The following is a 24,640-nucleotide window of genomic DNA, read 5'->3' as shown; positions in this document are numbered from 1 at the left end:
TAGTTACCCTATGCTATTTAACCCTGGATTGGATGCCCAAGAGTTAAACTTCTCATGCACTTTTCCCTTGTCATTAGGGATCTGAATGTTTTGCCAGCGCCTTCAAGTGCATGTCCGTAGTATCACTGTGGGATGAATTTTAATGTTTCAATTTGACAGACAAAAACCGGAGGCCTCAAGACCTTTAAAACTAAAAGTATCTGCTATTTTTTTCCTGAAATAACAGAAGCTGAAATGAAAAAACTCACCTAACTGCACAAAGAAGGAGTCGTTCAAAGGTTTACAGTCATACAATTATTAAAGCTATTGTGGGCTTTTTCTTCTTTTTTTCCTTATACTTAAAAACCTAAACACTGTAACAGTTTCCACGAGTCAAACTAACTTAACACAATTGACATGAAGTTATGCAAAACAGAGACGGTGTTGTTTTCTTTCTCTACTAAAATGTGTTTTAAACACTAGTTAATAACTTAGAAGCTTCCAGGGCCAGAAGCAACTTTTGAGTGCTCCATTTTGAAGCTGCAAACCTTGTGCCCTACTAATACAAAAATTTCTTGGTTTATCCCTGAAGCATTATCAGATAAACTCTGTGGCTGCTTTTGGTTTTTATGTATAAAATGCTACCAGTGACCCAGGGCTGAATCTCCAGAGAGGCTGGGCCTTAGGCAGGTAGAATTCTATTGGAAATTTCCCATTAGAAAGGAAAAAGAGGAAACATTATTCTGACAGGCCCATTAAAATAGGTAAACATGTAAAAATTCTCCAGGGTTTGGACTATTCAATGAAATCCGGGTGAGACAGGTTAGTATCTCCAAGGCAATGCTATGCTAAGTACTAGCCAATGGAGCTGCCCCAAGGGATCACATGGATAATAATTATCTAGCTCTATGTAGAGTAGGCATGTATGTCTCTGTAGGCATATTTACCTAGAGCAAAATGGTCATAAAATTAAGAAGAAGTCAGTCCCTAGCAATTCACTTTTGAACCAAGAATGAATCTGCAGTCTTACTGCTATTTAACAAAGTGCATAATTTCACTCTTGCTCAGAAACTATTTTACAGAAATTGGCATCCTTATTACTAAGTTAATAGAAAAATTCTAGTTGAACTCTACAAGACTTTTTTCCTATTACAGTAACATTGCAGAACTCCATTTAGTAAAAAGGAGTGCTTAAACCTTCTGACAATTTCCCCACTGAACTTAAATTCCACTCCAAGAATAACCGTCTGTGAGTCTGAAAGAAGATGGGGTACTTTATGCCTTGAAATGCACAGACTAGGGATGTCTTGCGGTTGAGCAGTGGCTGTAACATAAAACGGAATTCTGTGTATTTGGGAAAGCTTCTGCTCTGAGATTAAATCCTACACCCAGATTCAGTGGGAATTTTGCCACTGAACTGAGTGTGTCCATGGTTTATTCTGTCCTTATTCTGGAGATGGTAAATTAATGAAATATAGACATAACGTTGGCACCTCATGTCTTCACAGCAGGGCAAAAAACTATGAAAGAATTACAGTGTTTCCCTTTTCCAATCAGGACGTGAATGCCAGACAACACCTGCTCTGGTATCATCTGAGATCTATACCTGCTTTAAAGACAGAAGTGCTGAACTCCACAAGAAAAACAAGAATGGCTTAATTATATACTTCCACTTGATGACAGGATTCTGGCCTAGATGCGTTACCAGTCTTCCTGGAAAACTTTTATTTGAGTGCTTGGTTTTCCAGCTTTTGCCTTTGTATAAAACTACGCTGGTCACTGGAGCTACAATCCTACATATTACCAGTCCAAACAAATTTCTGTCAAAGCACCTCTGAAAGTCATAACTACGTACAGACGTGCACACGTGATCTAAGTTGGCTGAGTAGGACTCAAGAATTCAATGGCTTTAAAATATTAACAGAAATTCATACCACCCCCTCCCCTGTCAACTTGCCTCCTCACACAGCATCCTCAAACTTGATAGCCAACTTATTATAATCAAGATACTCTTTACTTCTTCCAGAGGCAAAATCCTGCCTTTTCTGAAACTAGAAGAGAACAGTAATGACAAAGTGAGTTATTGTCAAGATCTGACTTCCACTGCAAGCATAACTTGTGACTGATATATCCTATTGTTATATTTCTCAAGAAGATCTGCAATATTGTTTAGTCAGTGACATGAAAAATGTGTCCTATAATTTCACAGTTCACAGCCATTCATTCTGAGTGCTGACATGGTTGAAATCATAATGTGGCATAATATTGTTATGCGGGGTAACAGAGGGTCTAATTAAACTCCCCTTAAATGTTACATTCATCCTTATTAATCAAGAATTTGGGATTCTTAAGGTAATATCAAGGGAAGTTAAAATTGGTTTCTATGGCTTATTACATGGAAATACAGATTCTCAATTCTATCATCTATAGCTTTAATATCAACATATTAAGTATGATTTATGCCAACAGAGTAGAGCAGATGGAAAATTTTAGGAATACGCTCTTCTGACAAGTATTGTCAGGAATGATAAAGTCTGGCTTCAGGTAGCTGGGTTCCCTGCAAAACTATGAATCACTGGATTGAGAATTCCTGGGACCCATGCTTTAGGTAGTCTTTCATGATTTAATTCAGACACTTCTTCTATTTCAGGGACTAATCAAAGAGAGAGTCCTGAGAGTTTTTTTCTCAGGAAAGGGATACTGTTCTTCAGGAGAAATGCCTCATTCAGTCTGGGTAAAAATTTGCTCTCTGCTCTCCCTCCTTTTCTACTATAAGAAGCTAAAATAAAAATGGGTGCTATAGAAACCTGTTTATATACATTAATCTCTCCTCCCAAACCTTGGCAACTCCTAGGAGAACCAAGCAGTAAGACAAGATGTTAGCATAGATAAGACAAGGCAAGCATGGGAGTTTCCCCACCTCCCTGCAAGACAAAAGCCGGCATACCAAAGCTTAGCATCAACTGGTTAGATGGGATTGTCCTTAAGCACTAAAACCTAAGATATACAAAAGCAGACAAGGAGAGAAGAGGCCTAACACCTGCCCCAACACAGAGACAGAGAATATCAGTAGGAAGAGGGCAAAAAGAAACAACGGGGGAGACTTAGAGGTGTTCACCACTAGGAGAAACACTAGAAGCAACTGAGAAATCAAGGACTCCTAGGGACTCTCCAAGGTACTAAAAGGGAGGTGTTGACAGGTTGGCTGTAAATTAAGCAAGCCAGGGAATGCCTATGAGTAGTAAAAGGACCGAATAACAGACTTGGGGAAGCAGACTATCAACATCTGTTCACTGCTCTGAGGAAAAGAAGGTCCAGTAATAGTATAGCTCCGATATTGCAGCTGACAGAGTTGAAAGTGGCTTTCCTGAATGGTCAGCACTAGATGCTGTCCACAGCTTTTATAGGACATGGTTTCCAGATTTGGCAGATGTTTTAATTCTCTCGGCACTGGGATTTTACTCCAGTCATTTATTCTCTTCAGTCTCATCTCAGTAGTTCCCACCAGAGACTTTTTTTTTTTTTTACCAGCTGCTTCCTCCACGTTAATTCAGACTCAGTGATATATCCACACAGTGCTAGCCAGCTACAAGTCATCTTCTGAACAGGAAAAATGGGTCCTGATTTTATTCTTAAGCCATTATCACCCTTTCAGAGTTACATCGGTGTGGTCATGGGTATGAGACAAGAATAAAGGAGGTACACTACCACTCCAGAAACAATTTTGCTTCTTTCCCATCTTGCTTTAGGCCTAAAGAGTTTGCTGTATGGTGAAAGAGGAGTTTGTTTATTTTGTTCTGTAAACAAAAAGTGGAAGTCATTTTGGTCAAATGACAACAACAACAAAAAAAAAAAGCATTTTTTTCATTAATTTTTCCCTTCAGATATTAATATTATGATAGTAACATATATATATATATATCACAGTGATTACCTACACAGACAGTATTAACACATTCAAGAAACCGTTTCAGTAAAAAGCTGTTGTGTAGAATACTATTGAGCTAATGCTTGGCTAGTGAGTACCTGCAATTATAGGTGGTAGTAGTGTAGCATGAGGGAATCTGACAAGTTCTTTCTTTCAGAAGTGATTAAATCTCTCCTTTTCCGGCATTGTTTGCCAGATACCCCAATACATGCAGCTCTCTAGAGTTAGTGTTTCTGTGTTTCAAAATTTTGCAGGAAAGACAGAAGAGGAAAAACTTTTTGCTTCGAGCAGATTCTCTCTCTACCTGGCTTTCCTTCTAACTTAAGAAAGAGAAAGGAAAAGAAAAACAATTTGTACTGTCCAATATACAGCAACTTCAGATCTAGAGATGTGCTACAAATTCCCAATGGCTGGGTTCAGGCAGGCCATAAATAAAACTGCAGAGCCAACTTGAGATGCTCTTGGGTGTAACTTACAGTGAAAAACTCTGGCGCGGCATGCTGAGAGCATGGCTCAGCCATTCATTTTGTAACAATAGAACTATTCTTCTGTCTGCACAAGGAAAACAAATCTCCTGTTGTTAGGAATCAAAGACAAGTCCTTCAGACTCTAGGAGACATATTTAACAATGACTAAGTGTATTACTTCATAAGCATTCACTCTTTAAGACTTTCTATCCCCCTCTCATTATACAGTACTTCTGTAAGTGATTGTAGTGTATCCCAAAAAGCAAGTTTATTGACCTCCACCTGCAACAAAAGTGCTTTAAAAAGGCTTGATGTGCAACAAAGTATGCAAAATTGATCCCTTAAGTGTTTGTGAGGAATGTGATTTGAAGCCTCATGCTTGTTCAGAGGGGGTTCAGGATCTCTGAAAAAATCCTGGCAAGAGACATGAAAAAGGCTTTTTTAATTGTCTTTGCAATTCATGGCTTACGTATTCACTACATGTAAGGGTGGTGATTGGCAGCAAAGAGAAGTAACAGAAGTAAACTTGCTTTTTTCCAGTGAATTCTCCTTAGTTTTCTCAAGTATTTGAGATTTGGAAGAAACTCACTGGACAAGAAATCCCACTTCAGTGTAGTTTCAGCACTGTTTTACAGAATTTTAGGAATCATTTTTTTGACAAAAAGTATGCAGATCATGGTTGTCACCAATAAGAGTTTGGAACATTTCCACTGACTTCCACCAACTCCATAGGCACCAACCCCAAAGTTATGATGATATAATCTAAAGCAAAATGTGGCCCAGTAGTAAAAGTTCCTGTTCCCAAAGTCAATGGTCAATCCGTTGTCCAGTGGCTCTTAGTGAAATGACAAATAAACAAACATGATCACTTTTAATTCAGTGTCTGCTAGGTTCAGCCTTATCATCCCCATGGCCTCATGTTCAAGGATAAAGCCTCATTAATATATCCACTTAGTTTGCAGTATAGAAAAATGCACTTTACATAAAGAGAAACAGAGTCTATCCACCTTTCAGATAGACCAGTAGCTGTTATTTGGAAATGACAGTAATAAATATGACTTTACTCCCATTTACAGACTAGCAGAGCTATCAAACACACAGCCAGTACAATGGTAGTGCTATAGCAGTTGAACGTCCAGGCTGCGCGTTAACAGGCAGCTGGGTAGCTAGATCCATCACAGTCTATTCTAATCTGAAATTATTAATCTCAAACAAATGGAGATTTACTGGTTTCATATTTGTGTAATTCCACTAAATTAATAATATGGTGATACAAGGAGAACAGAATCAAATAAAAGGGTGTCAACTTCCAAGCAAGAAATTGGCTTTTGAATTACAACAGTTGAGACTTCACCACTAAGACAATGTACCCAGGCTTCCAGAAGCCACTTATACTATGTAGGGTCAGTTGGATTCAGGTGCAGATAAAAAAACTACAGACACACATACAAATACAAATCTTATTTACATATATTGCTTCAGATATTTTTGGCAGTCTTTCATATTCCCATGAAACACACTGCAGTTTGAATTCAGTTTCTAAGTTCTCCAGCTTCAAATACTGCATTTTAATTCTACTTAATGAATTAGATATGCTTTAGAGCTATAATAAACTTTTCTTGTGAAGATATTTCTGGAGCATGGAGTCACATTGCTTACTGAGAATAAATACCGCAATAATATATTTACATAAATAATTTAAAATCCAAGAGCACAGTAGGTAATAAAAATATATTGCCATGATAAACCACGAAACCAAGGAACAACGTTGCTTTAATTACAAATTACAAATACACTGCAGTAAACAACTTATTTACACATAGTTAAAAGTCTAACTATTGAATATCCTGGACTTGTTGAATCCAAAAAAGGAAAAAATACTGAAACCAATCTCTTCACACAGACAAAATATTGAGGACTGTAACGGTGTTTAATTAAGATCTACTGTTAATAATGGATTTCAGAGAGTGAGGCTCTTCTTTTAATTTCCCAAGGTAGAAAATGTTATTAAATTTGGCCTTTAACTTCTCATTGACATGTACACTTGAAACTTCTGATTAAAATTTCAGAGGTTGGGAAGAAGCACCCAAAATTAAACTCTTAAATCTGGCACAAAAATAACAACGATCCCTGATTAAGAAATCAAATTTCAGAAACTTCATTACTGTTCTATTAATAAATTGTTGGGTTATAATTAAAATGCAGCCTGCTGGATTTCTTTAATTTTTTTAATTTTAAAAAAGTTGGAAACTGTAGAGGGAATTAAATGCTTAAAAAAAATAGGTTAATGAATCTAAGAAACATGATCCAACTTGAACAGGTTCCTTTTCTTTCTGGGAGTGATCACAGTGGAACAAACATTATGTTCCACCCGAAGGTATGCGTTCAGGAAAAAACACTGGTTCTGTCTGCTCCTTCCTTTCTACAACATCCATACTCCCAGGCTGACTATACTCATTGCAGGCTTTTCATAGGAAATCATAGATCTGGGTATAGTTGTGAAAGTCAGTGTTAACCTAATTTTAAACAGGTATAATTTAGAGTAAGATTGATGCTTACATTATTTAGCTGGTCAACATGAGCATGTGGTTCTTGTTTCTAGGATGATGTTTCTACCTCTGCCTTGAGTTTCTTTGAAATGTTAACGTCAGTAGATCAGAGAAGAGCTGACACCATGAAAGTTCACTGCTAATCATGTGCAGACAAATAGCTAGAGCTCAAGGTACGCGTTTTTGAGTCTTACAAATACTTGGAGTCATATTTTTTTCAGTGTAATACATTTTTGCCAGCTTGTTTGAGCTTTTAAATGAAATTCTTTCTCAGTCTGCAAAAACACTTCAAGCTGAAGAATAAGAAAGAAAATTGCTTCAAAAGTACAGCTGTCTTCAAGAATTTTTACAAAGTAAGCCACGTTTTTCAAAGAGATAAGTAATTTGAATCTGATTCAGATATGCAGTGTTCAAAGAATAAATTCAATCTAGATGTGGACAATGGCACAAATGGTTTCTATGCAGTATTCATGGTTCTTGAAATGGATTTATGATGTTATATCTAGTAGAGTAACTAAATTTCCTGATTATAAAAAATCATCAGCCCCCCCTACAAGTTTTATATAGAAAACTAACTAAAAATATCCCTGCAGTTAGACATATCTCAGTTGTTATAGGTTGAAAATAGAAAAAAGTAACATTACTCATTCTCTGCTGTTCTTTTGTTTGTATCCGTCTGTACATTTTGAACAGTTATATATCTTTGTTTGGGCTGATGCACACTGTTAACACAGCACACACAATACAAACCTGGTATTCATTGCTTCTTGCAGACACAAAACATTGCTTGCTCGTGGTCATCGATATTTAGTGTAATATCTCGTTTAAAAGTCTGTATTGTGCCTGCTTGGCCTTTATTTTACCAGTATAATCCTAGTGAGGACTCTGATGATATAATTTGTAGCAGCATAGTCTGAGAACCATGTAGTTTGGTATGCATTCTCTATAAAAGGCCTGGACCTAGGCCAAAACTCTAAACACACACCTGCCTGTAGGAACTTATGAGAAAACATTTCTGCCAGACCCAAACTAGTGAGTAGCTTTGGCCTTTATACATGCAATTTTACGCTATCCTTAATTGCTGTTCTCATATACTACAGTCTTCCTTTTTTAGTGCTAGTAGCTATGCGTTTCAATAATACCTGTCAGTGTTAAAAGCATCTTTTAAAAATGCTATTTTATGCTTTCCTGTTATTTTAGCAAAATAAGGACATACAAGGTAGTCAGTTAGCCTTTCCTGAATCATTACGTGATTTCCCAGATTTCCATTAACCTTGCATTATTTTCTTCCAACTTATAGATTATGAGATAGTTATAGTCAAGATTTGAGAGTTCTTTTTCAGACAGTTGTGAGATGTGGTGGGCTGCAAAAAGTGTTTGTGTTACTTAGCTGGTTGCACACAATACTTAAAGCTAACTTCAAGTTTTCAGTGACTCGTTGGTATGTCCTATAATTTCAGTGCCAATGTAGTTAGGAGAAATTCAGCAAAATGAGTAGGTCAAGGGGAAAAATTCAGATAATAGTTTCTGGATTGTTGGTTTTGATAACAAAATCCTTATATCTTGGCTTTTCTCTTTTAGCATCACAAAACCAACTGTTGCAATAATTAATATAACTTTTCTTATCTCCCATGAAAATACATAAAGTTAGGGAGAACTTCAATAATTATGTTTTTTCAACTCAGTCACAATCCCAAAGGGAATAAATATCTTTTCCCTACACAAACCAGGTTCTGAGTAATGCTGCTGAGGGTCATATTGCTGTATCTGACAAGCAATAGAAATTCCATAGTTTTTCCATCCATAGACAAATCTGTGTGACCACGGTGAATGAAATAAAGAATCCTTGGAGCAAAAAGTAAAATCAAGAACAAAAATGCATTCTGTCAATAAATAAATTTAGAAAACAAGGGGAATGACATATGCTAAGAATCATCCTTCAGGTAAACTGATATTTCAGTGGCAGAACTCAAAGGTGTTTTTGATAGAGAAAAACTGAACTATTCATACTCTGTTAACTAGGTATTTTTGAGGTGATGCAGAGAATTGAAACATTTAATTGTCTGCCTTGCCTTTTTCCTCCTTCCTTGGAGATGAGCACACTCACCTGCTTAAATTCACCTTCTCATCATTTGAATCCAAGGCTGTCAGTGAGGTCCTTTGCAATGGCATGCTTACTAACATTTGTTACTGACAGAGAACACCTTCAAGATCAGTAGCTTTCTTTTTTTGTAGAACAGTACATATACCAGACCTTTTTTAAGAAGTGCACAATCACTGCTAAATAATCCTGTGACAGCAGAGAAATCTGCCTCCATGGTATAAATTGACTGTGCACATTGTTCAGCTAAAGCTTTGAAGTCATGCTCACAAGGATGTTTATGCCCTTTTATATACATTGATATCTAGGGGAAATTAGACTCACAAGTGAAAACGAAAAATTAAACACAGATATAGCTTTTATTTTTAGTGCCTAACCTGCAATTCTCAAATTCTGAGAAAAGCTGTCTGGAAAGTCAATTTAATATTAGAGAAGAAAGCGGTTTTTCTTTCATTTTTCAACAAATCTAAAACCAAAAGACCAGGCCAGATGGATCAAAATATAAGATGATGGCACCACTTAATACCTAGGTTTGCTCCTTGCAACATGGCACATGTGTGGGATTACATTATCATAGCACAGAAAGAATAATTTACTTTCATCTATCTGGGCAAGGCCAAGTCTTAGCTTACTATAGCTTCAGTGTTTCACTGGGAAATATTTTCTCAGCCCTTGAATGTAGCTGTACAGTCATTATTTCACTGAGGGACATTATAAATGATCATAAACTAACTTAATCCATATGTAAAACATTAATTATTTCCATACACATTTTCAATTTTTACACGTTTTCTCTGGCTCTCATGAAGGAAGAGGAATAAACGAGCTGGTTAAAAGTCATTTTGAAACACTATGCAAAGCTATGTCTATTGCTCGTGACACTCGTTTGTTCTACTGTAATGTCATAGCCTGGAAAACTCTTGCCCCCCATTTCATGCAGTTCTTTGTTTTCATCATACTGAAATTCTTCATTGTAGGAAAAATATGCCACTTATTACGTAAAGCCTAAACATCTTCAATTTAATTCTCTACTGGCAGGCAAATTCTCAGGCACAAAAGACATGCTCACTTTCTGATGGATGAAAATTAGAGGGTACTGCACTCACCTGATAGTCTGATGTTGCAAAGTATCTGGATCAGTGGCATTTACCGTTAACACTACGCTGCCAATAGGGATGTTTTCTTGTTTTGTCACTGTCATTGGGTTTGGGTGGAAAACTGGGCCTTCATTCACATCCTCAACAGTGATCTGAACTGTTGCCGTGGAACTGGGGCCATAGGCTATGTCTGGAATCAGCGGGTCCTCATTTTCTACTTTGATGAGCAACGTGTGAAATGCCGAAATCTCATAGTCTAAAGGCTGTAAAACATATAAAATCAGAGTGCGAGGTGCAAAGACAGTACTTAACATTTTTTTCTTGTACCCCACTGCAAACTTGCAGAAGACAGAATTAGCCAGAAAGGGACAACAACATTCATCGCATCTGATAACTTGGTCAGAGTTTAGCATTAGACATAATGGTAGTTATAAAGAGCATTGAACATAACAGACTTAATGAAAGATGGAGATGTCCCTCTATCCAAGAGCATGCACTTTTTTGCCATACATCATAGATATAATTTAATTCTCATATATACATGTTTATTTATGATGTAATATGCATTTAGCAAACAAATCAGAGTCATACTTAGTAGCTACTTATGATAAGTAAGATAAGGCTATTTTCTCAACTCCTACCTTGAAATCAAAAGTACCACCATGGAAAAACATTCCATTTGTCTTTAGAATTGAAAATACCTCTTCTGAAGTCAAACAGAAAATTCTGGTACAGGCAGCAACCAGGACTATTTTCTTTTTTTTTTTTTTTTTTTTAAAGTGTGGGATATAGGATTATCTTCATACAAAGACAGGTAATAATTTTTTTTCATGAGACTTTAGAAATGTGGGACCAAAGGCGGCTCTCCAGTTCAGTCTGAAGCCACATCCCTTACTTCCCTGGTATTTGCATCTGTGTTCTCGGAGAACACAATGTGGCCCTTGAATTCTAATTGTACCCTCAGTCACAAACAAACTGTGTAGTAGTCTCACTACTAATTGTGATGCTTACTGCAAAACTAGCTGTTATTTAAGCACAATGGCAATATAGTTAGCAACAGGCAGGTCCTTATGACTAAAGGTTACTGTGACAGAAGAGGGGGTTATACATATTGTTTGGACAAGGGCTGGTAGCCAACTATATATTTTTGAGTAACATCCACACTGTGCCTTCTCTTGTGCAGTAAATCCAGTGGGTAGACCTTAGAGTAATAATACAGTACAAGAGCAAATTGTTCTTACTTTGACAACAGAGAGCATTCCCTCATTAGTCTGGGGATTGGTATGGATTTCAAAACTCTGCCCTGGATTTCCATTAATAATGGTGTAGACAGCTCTCCATGCTCCAGTTGCTGGGTCATCTCGGTCACCAACGGTTAAGTTTACTATTACACCTGTGACTCCCTCCTTTACTGTGGCTTGAAACTAGAAAAAAAACCATAGATGAATTTGTTACTATTCTCAATTAATGACCACATACACACACATGAAATATCCAAGCTAGCATTAATTATTTACCACAACAGGAGAAAGATGTAATCCTTGACTGAAACTGAATGTTATAGGATTTAAATCATGCATTCTCATTCATGAAATATAAGGTAGCACATTACAGCTGCTCTCCATTAAATAGATGGCAGATAAGCAGCAAGGTGATAGGAATCAAGCCTTGGAAGATTCTGATCACAAGAAGACAGGTCATCTTGTATTACTGGAAAAGTGAATCCTGAAAATATATAGTGTTGCACAGGCACATATGCTATCAGAAAGGGAACTATACTCATAGCTAAGCAGAAGAGGAAGCTGACTAATATCGCCCATTCTTGCCCTTGAATGTACTATTATTTACAAATAATCCAGTTTTGCATTTCAGACTATTATTTTCATAAATTACCCCACCCTTATTAATTTTTTACTACACTGTTATCAATATATAAAACATTTTTCACAAAAAGTGCTCCCATACTGTTTTTTGGAGGGGTTCCTCTAAGAGACTAAAAAATAATTGGACCTCTTGTTACCACTTTGTCTGCATAACTATAAGTCAGTGTTACTTTCTTTTTTCAGTGGAAGAAGTTTTTATGACCTTGTGAAGTTTGTTACACTGCCGTACTATTCAGCTAGCCAAGCCCTATGAGAAAATTCTCTCTAATTTACTATCCAGACAATCAGTGTATAACATCATTCTTATTTATGTAGGAAAAACATTAAGCAAATCATTGGAAAAGCTTGTAAGGGTCAGACTTAATAATACTCCTCACCCTTCAAGTACTTGAGGCTGACATGCTAAAAGCACTGTATATAAGAGTGATAAGATAATACCTGCTTTATAGGTGGATAAACCAGAATGATAACATACCTAATCCTGAGAAGTGCTGAACATCAGCAGTACCATTATAGATCATTAGGAAATCTTAGCGTTTCTAGGGATTAAGCCTTCAAAAGTCCAAAATTACAAACTTTAATGACACAAATATGCTTTGCTGTACATGCACTGCTTAAAAGCTACATCGTTGGTGACATTATATCACTCAAGGGAAAAAATCACACAAGTGGCTTCAAGACATGAATAGACTACATGTCTTTTGTTCTGTCTTGTAGACCACATGAAGTCATAACACTACAGAAGACTTTGAGAGAATAATGAATCCAGAAAATGGCATTTTATTAATATACAGATTTCACAATCTGGACAAATAGTAGGTAAAATAGATTTCCTCATAGTAAAATACAGAGGAGACAACCACGTCTTTTCCTGTGTTCAGTTATCTTTTTTTTCCATTTCTTCCAATAGATTTGACTTATGTTTTCAAACCCTTTTTCAATTTAGGTGTATAATTTGAGTGTATGCATTCAGTTCAAGCTTTCCAGCCTCAAACTTGATTTTATAAAAGGATGACATTAATGATTGGCTATTTCTATCTTCTTTGGTATGTTTAACAAAGAATGTAAAGATTCTTTTGATTTTGATAGTTAATATGTAACAGGTTGTGATTGAGCTTTGTTTCAGACAGATCATTAAGCTCATTTGCAGTTTAATTAACTCTAAATGATAATATAACAATATTTTTGCTTGCTTTGAAACAAATCAAAAGAAAAGCTATATTAAGAATCTTGGAAATAACAGAGGAATGATTACCAAGATTGTATTCCTTCCTGCTCAGCAAAATGCTGTCACTGGAAAGCACACTTGGACACCTCTTACTCTGAAAATACGAGATCAGCCCAATGGATATTTCTGTATTATTTAATATTGTCTCAGCTTGAGCATGTATAAAATGAGACATCAGAACCATAAGGGCCAGAATTTTTCCCAACAAGTGTTCAGTACCAAAAAATTCCTATTTAGCTATGTAAAAAGGTGACTAGACTTCAAGGAACATAATCCTAAAAATCTAACCGTTAGATTTGACTGGGCGTCTGCTTCTAATTCATATTGATCCTTCTGAAAAATCTTTTCCTTAATCCAGTACTCTTATTCAATTAAGTGTTCAATACTCCCTGGATCACCTTGGGAACAGTAAAACCTGTTAGGGTAAAATATTTAAAGATCTGGCTATTTTATTTAGATACATGATTGTGAAGCCAGTGAGAGAAATTTATTTTGCTTACCCCACCAGTGCCAGACTATGATGGAAAAGGTTGCCATGATATGCCAGCTAGTTCAAAAAATATTGAATGTCAGTTTAAGGATATCTAATTCAAGGATATCTCAGCTGGGGTTGGCTTTCTTCTGTGTTCCTATTTTCTCCTTATTTAGGAAGGGCTCTCAGTAGCTTCAATTGTAGTGAGTTAGTAGTGCAGAAAGGGCTCATAGACTTGCTGGGGGCATAAAACTGCAGAGCTTCTGACACCTGCAGATCAAGGAAATGACAACATCTACAGGCAAAGGCTGTGCCAAGCCAAATAATTCCAAGCGTAGTTGTACACTCACCCTTAGCATTCTTTGCATTTTAGAAATGACCATATAAACACAGAGGGTATTTGAAGCTGTCTGGAACATTAGACTAAAATCTGTTCAAGATGGATGAAAAAGCAGAGTGATCAAATCACAGAAGTTGTCACATGGGTCTACTCTAAATTTATATGTGAAAAGTGAATAAATCACAGATTTGTGATTGCAAAAGACAAGTATCTACTGTGAAATAGAGAAGCCTAGAAAAATATAGTGTATATTAGCTAGAAGGTGAACTCTTTTGCCTGTTCAGTCACCTTTATATAAAGAATAGACTTCCTAGTATTTAGAAAAATCTGTTATATTTGTACTGGGTCCCTTTCAAAAACAAAAGTAAAGAAGGGAATTTAAAAACTATGAAAGGACAAAAATAGGAATTAGATTTGCAAATAGAGAAAAGATAACCACAGGTTCATCATATTTCAAAATGAAAGGTTTACATTCTCAAAGCACGGTGCTTAACTGGGAGAGTCTGATCCACTGCTCTAAAATAAAACCCCATAGTGGCTAACACAAATAATTGGATCACAAGTTAATTGATTTTACTCTTTTTAAATATCTGCATATCCCCCAAGCACCACTGTAAATTAAGAATAAAATAGATGAGTTCAGTACTTTATTTAAACTGCTATCATCTGGACCCATATTAAAAATAATAACTTAGAAGGCAAATACCCTGGGCCAGAGCTGCATTTGGCTGGAAGGAGCTATGTTCTTTACTACAACTGAGCATTTGAATATGTAAGGTTAACAACTTCTGTGCAGTGTATGCCATATTATCATTTATTGTGTTTATCATGCGCACAGCCTAGAAATTCTAGTAATTCTGTCATATTTAGAGTTTTATAAACATAGGAAAAAAAAGACCTGATTCCCCTTTTTCTGCACCCAAAAGCTTATGAAAAAATACAGAAAGACAGACAACAGACTGATAGCAACTTAGAAGGAAACAATGAGTGAATAGCAGCCTTCAGTCTACGCTAAATCATCAGTTTTTTTGTAGACAAATGAGACTTTTAACAGGGAACTGAAAGACATCAAGGAAATACAGTGATGGATGTAGATGAAGAGTTCCTCGAAGAGTGTGAGGATAGCTTGTGAGGAAGCACAAACAGACCTGAAAATGTAATGAGTGAGCAATGTTTGCTGTCATGATGGACTGATGGGAAGTAGATATCGAGCACTGGACTTTTTTGTGAGAGATCACAAAGATGGTTCCACTAGGCATGGAGGTCCCCAAGAGTGAAAACAAGCAATTTATATTTCTTATAACAAAGTAGTCAGTAAAGGGATGGCAAGGAGATGAGTAACGTTCAAAACAACTGTGTTAGAATACAGCCTATGTAACAGCACCAAGATAGTTCTGAGCAGAAGAGATAATCTCAGTTCAGCAGTCAAACTCTACTCCTCCCTTCCCTGGATCTTGCAAGCCTGTTCCAAACTATGTGCAAAGCTTGAGAAGATAAAATGAAAAATTATGGTGCCAAGCTGGCAGGAATTTTATCTTACTGCATATAGGAAATTCAAGATGGCAGGTATCTACTGAGAATAATTAGGCCTGCATCAAAGGCTAGCTAAAGGGAGGAGTCAAGTGGGGAAACAAACAAATTGAGCCACAGCTTAATTTCAGTAGCTGTTTCCTGGCAGAGCCAGGATATAATATAAAACTGAGCCAAATCCTCCTCCACACTGAGCTCTATGGCGAACTGGTGGGACAGCAAAATGGCTCCACAAGGTCTCAGGAAAAACCAGTCTTGTCAGATGTCCACCATGGGGCAGATACATGAAAAGATCACTTCGTAAAATTTTCTAACCTGAGAATTCAGGCACTAACCCCATCTCAGCCTCAAACAAAACTGGAAATATAAAAAACAGGTACCTAACCTGTATGAAAATTGGATTCTTATCTGACAGCCTTATTTAAAGCTTCTGAGTAAGTGAGGTTTTATTTACTGGCTTCTCAGAGCACAGACGAACAAATGAACTTAACTGCATCAGAATCACCTGAATGTCTACTGTCCAGCAACAGCATGAGCATGCGCAGTAATAACATTAACACCTTTATGAAGCCACCGAAAAATGGTCTCAGAGTGGGGTACCAATATACCCAAATTAAAGAGCTGCCACAAGCAGCAAACACAATGCAAGATAAACGTGTCTGGGACTGGTGATTGCTACCCCATGGCTCATTAAGATTCTGCATGCTGTGATACTCAGTCAAGAACAAACAAATTAAAACTGCATGTCAGTTTGCATTTATCAGGGCGACATTCCAGTTGAAGGTATTCTGCGCTACTATCATGTGTTTGTTTCCCCATCTATATATCATAAAGGATGAGAAATAATGGATATATTAATTCACATGTCTCTATTAGAAATTCCCCAGGGAAATTGTATTATTGTATTTGTTCTCCTCCACTGAAGTCCACTGCTTTTGCAGCCATATTTTTTCTATCTACTTTCTCGAAAATATTAAGACAAGCTTATACAATCTCTTGCAATCTGCTTGCTCTTTGTCTGTGTCTTTTACTTTGCACACTGTCATTCAGTATGTGTGCACCTGAGTGGCCAATATTTATTTGTTAAGGAAACAATGTATTTTTCATAGCTCTGTATCTGGAATATCTCCAAGGACAAACGGATTTCCAGAGTGATCACAAAGGTTTGCATTCTCAAGCAATCAGGAATGAGAATCTCATAAATGTTAGTAATGGACATTTCTTGTGGAATTCACTGGGACAGAAAGCCCAGCTTGCTGGCTAACAATAAACCAAGTAACCTGGCGCTCGGAGCTCATCAGACTTCACAAACTAGGCATGTGAAATACTAGGTGGAAATATTTAGCATAGCATTTGTGCATCGAACAAAGTGATACTGATGATTCTTCAGTCACCTTTCATCTCAGCACAATGACCAAACACGCTGGCCCACTATAGGGGGGCCCTGGCAGGCTGGAAAACAGAGGACCTGACCAACTGCAGTTGATACTGAACTGTCCACATGAGCAACTTAATTGCAAATTCTGGGGTCAGGGCAATTTGTAACTTGGTATGACATTCTTCCTAAACTCTTCTACACATTTTGAAGGTATTTTCCCTCTTAAAACTGTGCATAGCCTTTACTATATGGACACAAATAGCTGCTGTATTTCACTACAGAGATAGCTGTATTAATGTAATGGATTAAGTTGATGTAAGCTGTACACGAAGCAACATATGGAGCACTTTGGAAGCCATTTAGATGAAAGACACTATGTAAATATAAAGCATTATCGTAGTATGACAGGGATTTGACAATGTAAGCTAGATGCAAAACACAAATTAAAGCTATGAGTCACCTAAACAGTCTTTAGTAATTGTCATTGTCTTACTGCCATAATGCTGGCTCATAGGCACTATATTATTTCTTAACTTAAAGTGTTTCAGATTATTCTATATTTTTTCAAAGCACATAGTATTCTTCCATCTCCCTGGTGAAATTACAGAAAGAATTAAATTGTAGCTTAGAAATTTTTTTTCTGAATATATGAAATTGACCATAATCATTTTGGACGCACTTTCACTTTTTACTTTTGAATGAATTTCACAGGCTATGTATTGTAGATACCTTGCGATCTTTCAAGGCACACATCACTTACTTTACAAAATAAAAGTGCTGCTCAGTAATGAAAGACTGAATGAATATTTTTGTCCACTATATGCTGCAGCCTGCAACAACAGCAACCGATCCAAAAGATTAATTAGCTAAATGGAAGGCCAAAGATTAAATTCTGCTCTCTGTAGCATGGCTACAACTTCTGCAGCCTCTATAAATTTGTGCCTTTTAATCGAAAAACACAAAGATGCTTAATATCACTGATATTAATCACGAATGATCAAAAAAAGGCAAGGGGAGTTTCAACATGACTTTATCTTTTGCTGCTCATCAGTCTGCTTGGAAAAGTACTGCTGAGGAGTATAGTAATGCAACAAACAAAGAAACAAGAAAGTATTAATCAGGCTGTTTCCCCGTGCTCCAGGTACAAGTCCCTCTGTGAGCAGTTTTCCATTGTGAAGATGCCAAGCTATCTCTGGGATTCAGTGGGACCACTTCAAGAACTCTTTAGGTATTAGGATTCATGACTGAGTAGGGCAGGGACAGAACGCAAAAATAACAGGGTAAAATGGATGGATGGATAACCTGCTGGGTGCCGCAAGAGTTGCCTGTAAAGTTGCCAGAGTGGCAATGCAAAGAGTCCTCCTATCCCTCTTGCAGACATCATAAATCTTAGAAAACTTTGGCAGATGTACGGAGTAAGAGCCTCATAAGATTCACAAATGAATTTAAAGAACTTTCTTTTCTGCTTCTTTCCCACAGCAGTGCTGAAACCCCATTCAGAGCTGATGTTGTATTCCTATCCTCTTATTTATGTGCTTGCAGAAGACTAAAAAGCCATTCAGGGACTGTAAATAAGTGATGGTGAAGGATACTTGAAAATAGCCACTTTTTCTGAATTGTTTTGAAGACTTTTGTTTACACTAGACTTTGACTCTTTCTCAGCCCAGCTCATGGCCTTACTGAGTGAAGGCAAAAAGATAATTCTAACATGTATTAATCACATGTTGAATGCCTGCTTCAAAGCCTGTTACCTCCAGGGTATACATCAAATGTTGATGTTGCCTGCAGTTGTCTGAAGATTCAGAAGGAAGACAAACATCTATTTTTTTTTTTTCCAGAATATATAAATAATTTAGAAAGGATTCATTCTTTTTTTCACTTTTCCACCTATAAATGCAAGGTGCATTCAATTATTTCTGGAATAAATCAAGTACCCACAAATACAATGGACACTTCTAGAATGATGGTCATATCATAGAAAAACAAACACTCTTTCTCCAGGTGGAGAGAGGACTGCGAAAGGTCACTATAATATTTATTACACTTAAGGTACTTTTGAGAAAAATCCAAAGAAATAATGATGGTATTTTCTTATCTATCAAAAATTCTCCCCCCCCCCCGGTAGAATAAACCTTATGTTTAAAACAACAGCATCATAGACAATGATGATCTGACGAAGCCTGAAAGAGCAAACTACACCTATTCACCTGTTACAGCATCAGCGTTGCCTAGGGACCAGGGAGATATCTGCTTTTCACATTTATGAGACCACTTGTGCTGTATTCAGCCAACCCAGCTACGTATTATTTCTTCCTCAGTGCACTTCCCATTAGGAGCAGCGTTAAGCCTATCTTCTTTCTAAGATGCTGGATGTCCTCTTTAAATAGAATGAACTTTAAATAGAATGGACTTAGCTGGATTTTTCTTTCTTTTTCATCCACTGCATTTTAGGAGCAGAAAGGTTTTACAGGCTTTTTCCCACATCAATCCACACAGTTCTCCCTTATGCTAATGATGGGCACGAGGGAAAGGGAGGAGGCCTTGTTAGATGCTCCTCTTTCTTTTTTAGCAGAGACTTTTTCATACCCAAACCAACTTTTCTGATGCTGAAGATTAACATCTGAACATATATGGTTGAGCTTACTGATACTGCCTTACTAATAGAGAAAAGTGCGGAAGCCACCTACTTATATTACAAGGAATTTATCCTCCTTAACAGCAGGACAGATGAATTAACTCCTCTCTGAACATCAAAGTGGTAGATAAAAGGGGAATTTTATCACAAGAGAAAGATTGTTTTGATAGCACTGACTTCAACATGCATATGCAGAGACCAGTCAATTTGCTAGAAAGTCCGGGAGATTTAGAGGAATGAAGGAGAAACTACTCTAGTGACTTTAGTCTCCTCCCAGGTATAAATAAATGCAATGTGGCCTCTGTACTGATGGGGAGGGAGCTGGGCAGTGACAAGAGCTTCAGTAGATGAAAGCTACTGATGATTTTTAAATTATTGTCTGGTTTACATTTAGGAAGTAGAGAAGGGCATTTTGTGACTTCTCTTTAGGAAGGTAACTTCCAGGATTTCTTTTCATACATGTATGAAAACTGTATTTTAGTGCTATACAAAAGCAAACTAATTGAAGAAGTTAAAAAAAAGAATGCTTCATTCTAAATAGGTCAAAGAACAAAAATCTCCTAGATAAAATTATAGAGAGATCTTGTTCATCTATATAACTACTACTACAGTTACGAATGAATGTTCTGCGAAATCCTAATTTCATTATTTACTACATTTTTATCTTCTAACACAAATCTCTTACTCCCCTATTCTATTATTTGAGGACTTAGCAATAAATAAGATATTCCTGAATACTTTACCAAACATGCCCTTAGAATTGACATGAGCTATGACTGTGCACAGATTTAATGAAAAAATAAAATGCCAGAAAATCTATTCTGACAAGCAAGGGTTTATACATGTCTTGATGGGGAAAAAGAAAAAACAAAGCACCCTTTAAGATGATGCTCTTATTACTCAGGAAGTCATTACCTAAAATGGTATAACCTGTCCTGGGAGTGATTTTTCTGTGTGTTTCTCCTGCCTTACATGAACACCAAACAGAAAATGCATTCACAGTTTTTTGAATGCACAGCCTAATTTAAGTGAATTCTGTAATGCTGTTGGCTGTTTTAAATATTTGGCCACACACATTTTGAATAGTCATCTCCAGTGACTCAACATCAATATTGACAACTTGAAGTTGAGCACAATTTTCTCAAAAAGCACCAATTCTAGATTTAAAGAACCTAAGTGATAAGCATATTATTAAATTCTTTGGCAATCAGCTTCAATGGTTATTTCTTCTCTGTTTGAAATTATGATGATGATTACCTCTCAACTGTGTATAAATAAGGAAACAATAAATTAGTCTATGGAGCTCTTATATATAGAAACCAACTTCATAGTGACTGTCACAATGTTTTGGAACCCAGTTAGTTCAAGATCAGGTTTAAAACGTAGGTTAAATACAATTTGATTACTGAATAGTAGATGAAACTGAGTCACAATTTAGCAGTATTTCCAAATAAGATTGCACTGTCCAAGGAAATCACAGATTAACAGGGGGCTTTTCAAATCCTTTATACACTTTTCAGAATTCCGTGAAAACACTCCATTTTGGCACCTTAATATTGCAAGACTGAACCATACTCTTACCAGGTTAAGAAGCCAACATGTATTTGCAGAGAGGTGGAAATTACAATGTAAATGAGACTTTCTCAATGGCAGAATCTTTGGGCTCTTTGATAAAAAGAAGCATATGCATCCAATGAGAAATCTTGCTTTTTCTGCCCTGAGAGGACATTGCTTCCAAAGAAGATAGTTATTCACTGTGCCAGTTTACAGCTGATCATGACCCATGCTGCCAACAACAGATGTTTTGACAGTGGTTAAGCTTCTTCACATGGTCTTTGGTGAGCAGTGCCTAGCAGCACCATTCGAAGCATTCAAAGCAACTTGTATCTCTAGAATATTTTAGCAATGAATTTCATCAATTCCCCAAACTTCTAGCATTTTAGGTTGTGCCAACTGATGGGGATGAGATGCCCTAGATTTACAAGCCCCTCCAGCCGAGAGCTGTCTGAAGTTAGCCCAGTTTGAAAACTCTTTTTTGGAAGCAGATAAGAATTCTGCAAGGTTTCACACTGTTCCAGTGGAGGCAGGAGGTACAGATGGAAGTTTACAGGCAGTATTATCTGCAGTAATACAGAATTTGTCTGAATTTTAAAAATGAAATCTCTAGCCGGCATTCTGTTTTCTGTGGAAAAATGGGTGGGGAACAGAGAATTTGGGCTGAATGATCCATATTTCAATCTATCTGAACACAATAAGTCTTCCAAGTCTGCCGACAAAGTGATGAATGAAGTCTATTGCACGTAGTTTCTTCTTCTGGATATACATTATTTTTTTGTCAAATTATCTAGCCTATATCCTGTTTGCACAACATTCATTGAACATAAATATTACTACTATATCAAAAAGCTATGATACAAGAAGAATCATTCAGCAATCATAGACATAGGTGAACTTTCATGATTAATGGTCTCTTTCCTTTTCTGTTTTCCTCCCATAGCAGAAAAATCTTTATCATGTCTTGAACATCCAGGTAAGCACGCTGCTGTCATTACCCTGATAGGGAACAATGAGGTCCTGGGGTCTCCAGCCCTATTAGCACAGAAAAATTCTATTCCCAAGGTCAAGAAGAAATAATAATATAAATGAATGCAACTTATTTGACTAATGACTATGGAGTGATCTGAGCTGCCCCATATAGCACTGTGATGGGAGGTTTCAAAAGGCAGTTTGAGAAGAGTTCACTTGCAGCTGGGGTGGCCTGCTTTGAAAGCACATGAGATTTAAGCATATATTGAGACATACAGTGCTGAACAGTGATTGAAGCATGGAGCAACAGATGTATGGTTTGGCATTGCACAGATGTGTAAAAGGTCAGGAAAAAAGCTAAATGGATTTATTGCTTTCTGCTTTAAGGATACCCATGGTCTCCATCTCCCACTGCCCAGCTCCTTTTGCCAATGCTCATTTCATCTTTTCTTGAAAGAAAAATATTTCTAATAAAGGAAAATGAAATGTTCCTTCTGTAAGTGCCCATTATGCGCTTATTTCCTGTCTAGAATGTCGCAGAGACAACATTCAGAGCCCTTTCATTTTCTCACCTGTAATTTACGTTTTCCTAACCATACATTCACTGTACACACAGCCTTCTTGAACACAAACACCGTTGCAGCCTCAGCTGGATATGTTTTGCTGTAAATAGATAAGTATCCATTTGGTCCTTTTTATTTATAAGGAGAATAAAGAATGAACTCAGGATTTTTATGTATCCTGATAATGAATTCTCTCTAAGCTATTTGGAGAATGTGAATAACTAGAAGTTTGATGGCAGTGCTCCTCAATTTATGTGACTGAGCACCAAGAATTAGGAGGGAGGTCAAGACAGGCTAAGGCTTTACACTTGTGCTTTGGACAGAAAGATGTGCATGCACACCATGAAGACTATATACAGTGAATCAAGCCTGTCAGACCTACCTTATATGGGCTGCAGAGATTCCCTGAACATAAACAGCAAATGTGGCCTGTCCCAGTGGCACATCATGGTTATTGTGCCTGTGAAGACCATCCCTGTAATACGTTGATGGAAGGCGAGAAGCATCACACCTAGCACAAATGTACTCCGTGGTCAGTCTGGGTAGGAGCAGAAAGTCCATCCCATCTATGCAGCAAGTAATCACTAGAGCTGACTCTTGCTGGGATGTTCAGAATTCATACAATTCCTTCATCCTGATCACAGCTAATGCTGTGGTATGCTTGGAAATCCTTGAGACTTAAGTCCTCCAATGACAAGCAGACCAAATTTCTAATGCAAATAAAGGCAATTCCCAGGAAATACAGGTGACACCAATAAGATAAATAAGCATTTGGTATTATCATTGGTTTATATCAAAAAAAGCTTTTCCATAGGGCTGGATGCTCATTAAATCAGGACATGTATAAAGAAAATTAGTTTATTAAGCAACAGTGCTATTCCTCTCTCTTAAGACTGCTTCCCCTTCTTCTGTAGCAAATCTCTACATAATATGCCAATACATCTGCATCAGAATTGCCACACTGAACTCTTCCCAAGGAGAGCAAGCAAGTATGCTAGCAATTAATTGGATCCTAACACACACTTCTAGTTACAGATTTTCCAACTGAGCTTGCCAGTTCTAGGGGAAATCATTTTAAGGGACAATAAATATCACTTTATTTCTATACACAGCAGTATGATACACTGTAAGCAGCCACCCTTCCTCCCCTCGGAAGAGAGAAAAATGCTGTGCTTGCAGGTAGCTTGAAACACATACTATTTCTTGCTTCTGAGTAAGCTCATAATTAGAGTAGAAACATGAGGAACAATTCCAATGGAACTGTAAACTCCAGCAGGAGGAAAAAATCTATTTGAGATTAGAACAAAATCTTTTTTAATCTGGCTAATGCTACTTTTGTGCTGATGCTGATCATTATATTTATTTCTAAACTGTGGGACATTCCAAAATGTTGACACCTGACTTCACTTACTAGAAAAGCAATCACTTTCAGATATTCAGCTTGGTGATTAATATGTAGATACCCAATTTTTAGTGAATTAAACCATGTTGTATCAATCTGGTGGCCTTTAGGATTTATAATCAAACCCTGATGACATCTGATTAATGCCAGCGTAGGCTCCCTGAACCTTACAATATTCTTGTTCCTTGGAGCTCAGATCATGGCAGGCTGATTACCCCCCTGATTATCCTGAGTAACTGGGGTCAGAGGTTAGCTAGCACCACAGAACACATTTAATTCAATCAATTCAGTTAGTGAAGCAGTTGGGAAAAAAAAATAATTCCAATTGCTGTAACACTGCATTAGAAAATTTGCCCAGGATTTCTGTGCTCCAACTGATGAGCATTTTTGCTTAATTTCTAATTTAATATTCTGCTGGGGTTTGCAACTTCAATTACTCATGATATTTTCACTCATAAAGTCAGGGGCATTGAGCTTGGAGGGGGAAAGGAAAACCAGAGGAAGAAGAGCTGCCTGTATTAACCTGTATAATAACCTTTCTCACAGACACACATACACACTT

The 24,640-nt window shown here is 37.1% G+C and overlaps 1 protein-coding gene across 2 annotated transcripts in view; it reads right to left on the bottom strand.

The window, feature by feature from the left end:
• Nucleotides 1–24,640, bottom strand: part of CDH13 (cadherin 13) — a 521,177-nt gene that overhangs the window by 55,298 nt on the left and 441,239 nt on the right. For both annotated transcript variants that reach the window (XM_072871837.1, XM_072871836.1), the window contains exons 9-10: nucleotides 11,363–11,545; nucleotides 10,131–10,384 (exon numbers count right to left, since the gene is read on the bottom strand). In XM_072871837.1, coding sequence (XP_072727938.1) covers nucleotides 10,131–10,384; nucleotides 11,363–11,545 — 437 coding nt within the window. The remainder of the gene's footprint in view (nucleotides 1–10,130; nucleotides 10,385–11,362; nucleotides 11,546–24,640) is intronic.

This window comes from Ciconia boyciana, chromosome 9, assembly GCF_034638445.1.
Source record: "Ciconia boyciana chromosome 9, ASM3463844v1, whole genome shotgun sequence".
Lineage (NCBI taxonomy): Eukaryota > Metazoa > Chordata > Aves > Ciconiiformes > Ciconiidae > Ciconia > Ciconia boyciana.
This window is presented reverse-complemented; position numbering and strand designations above follow the sequence as displayed.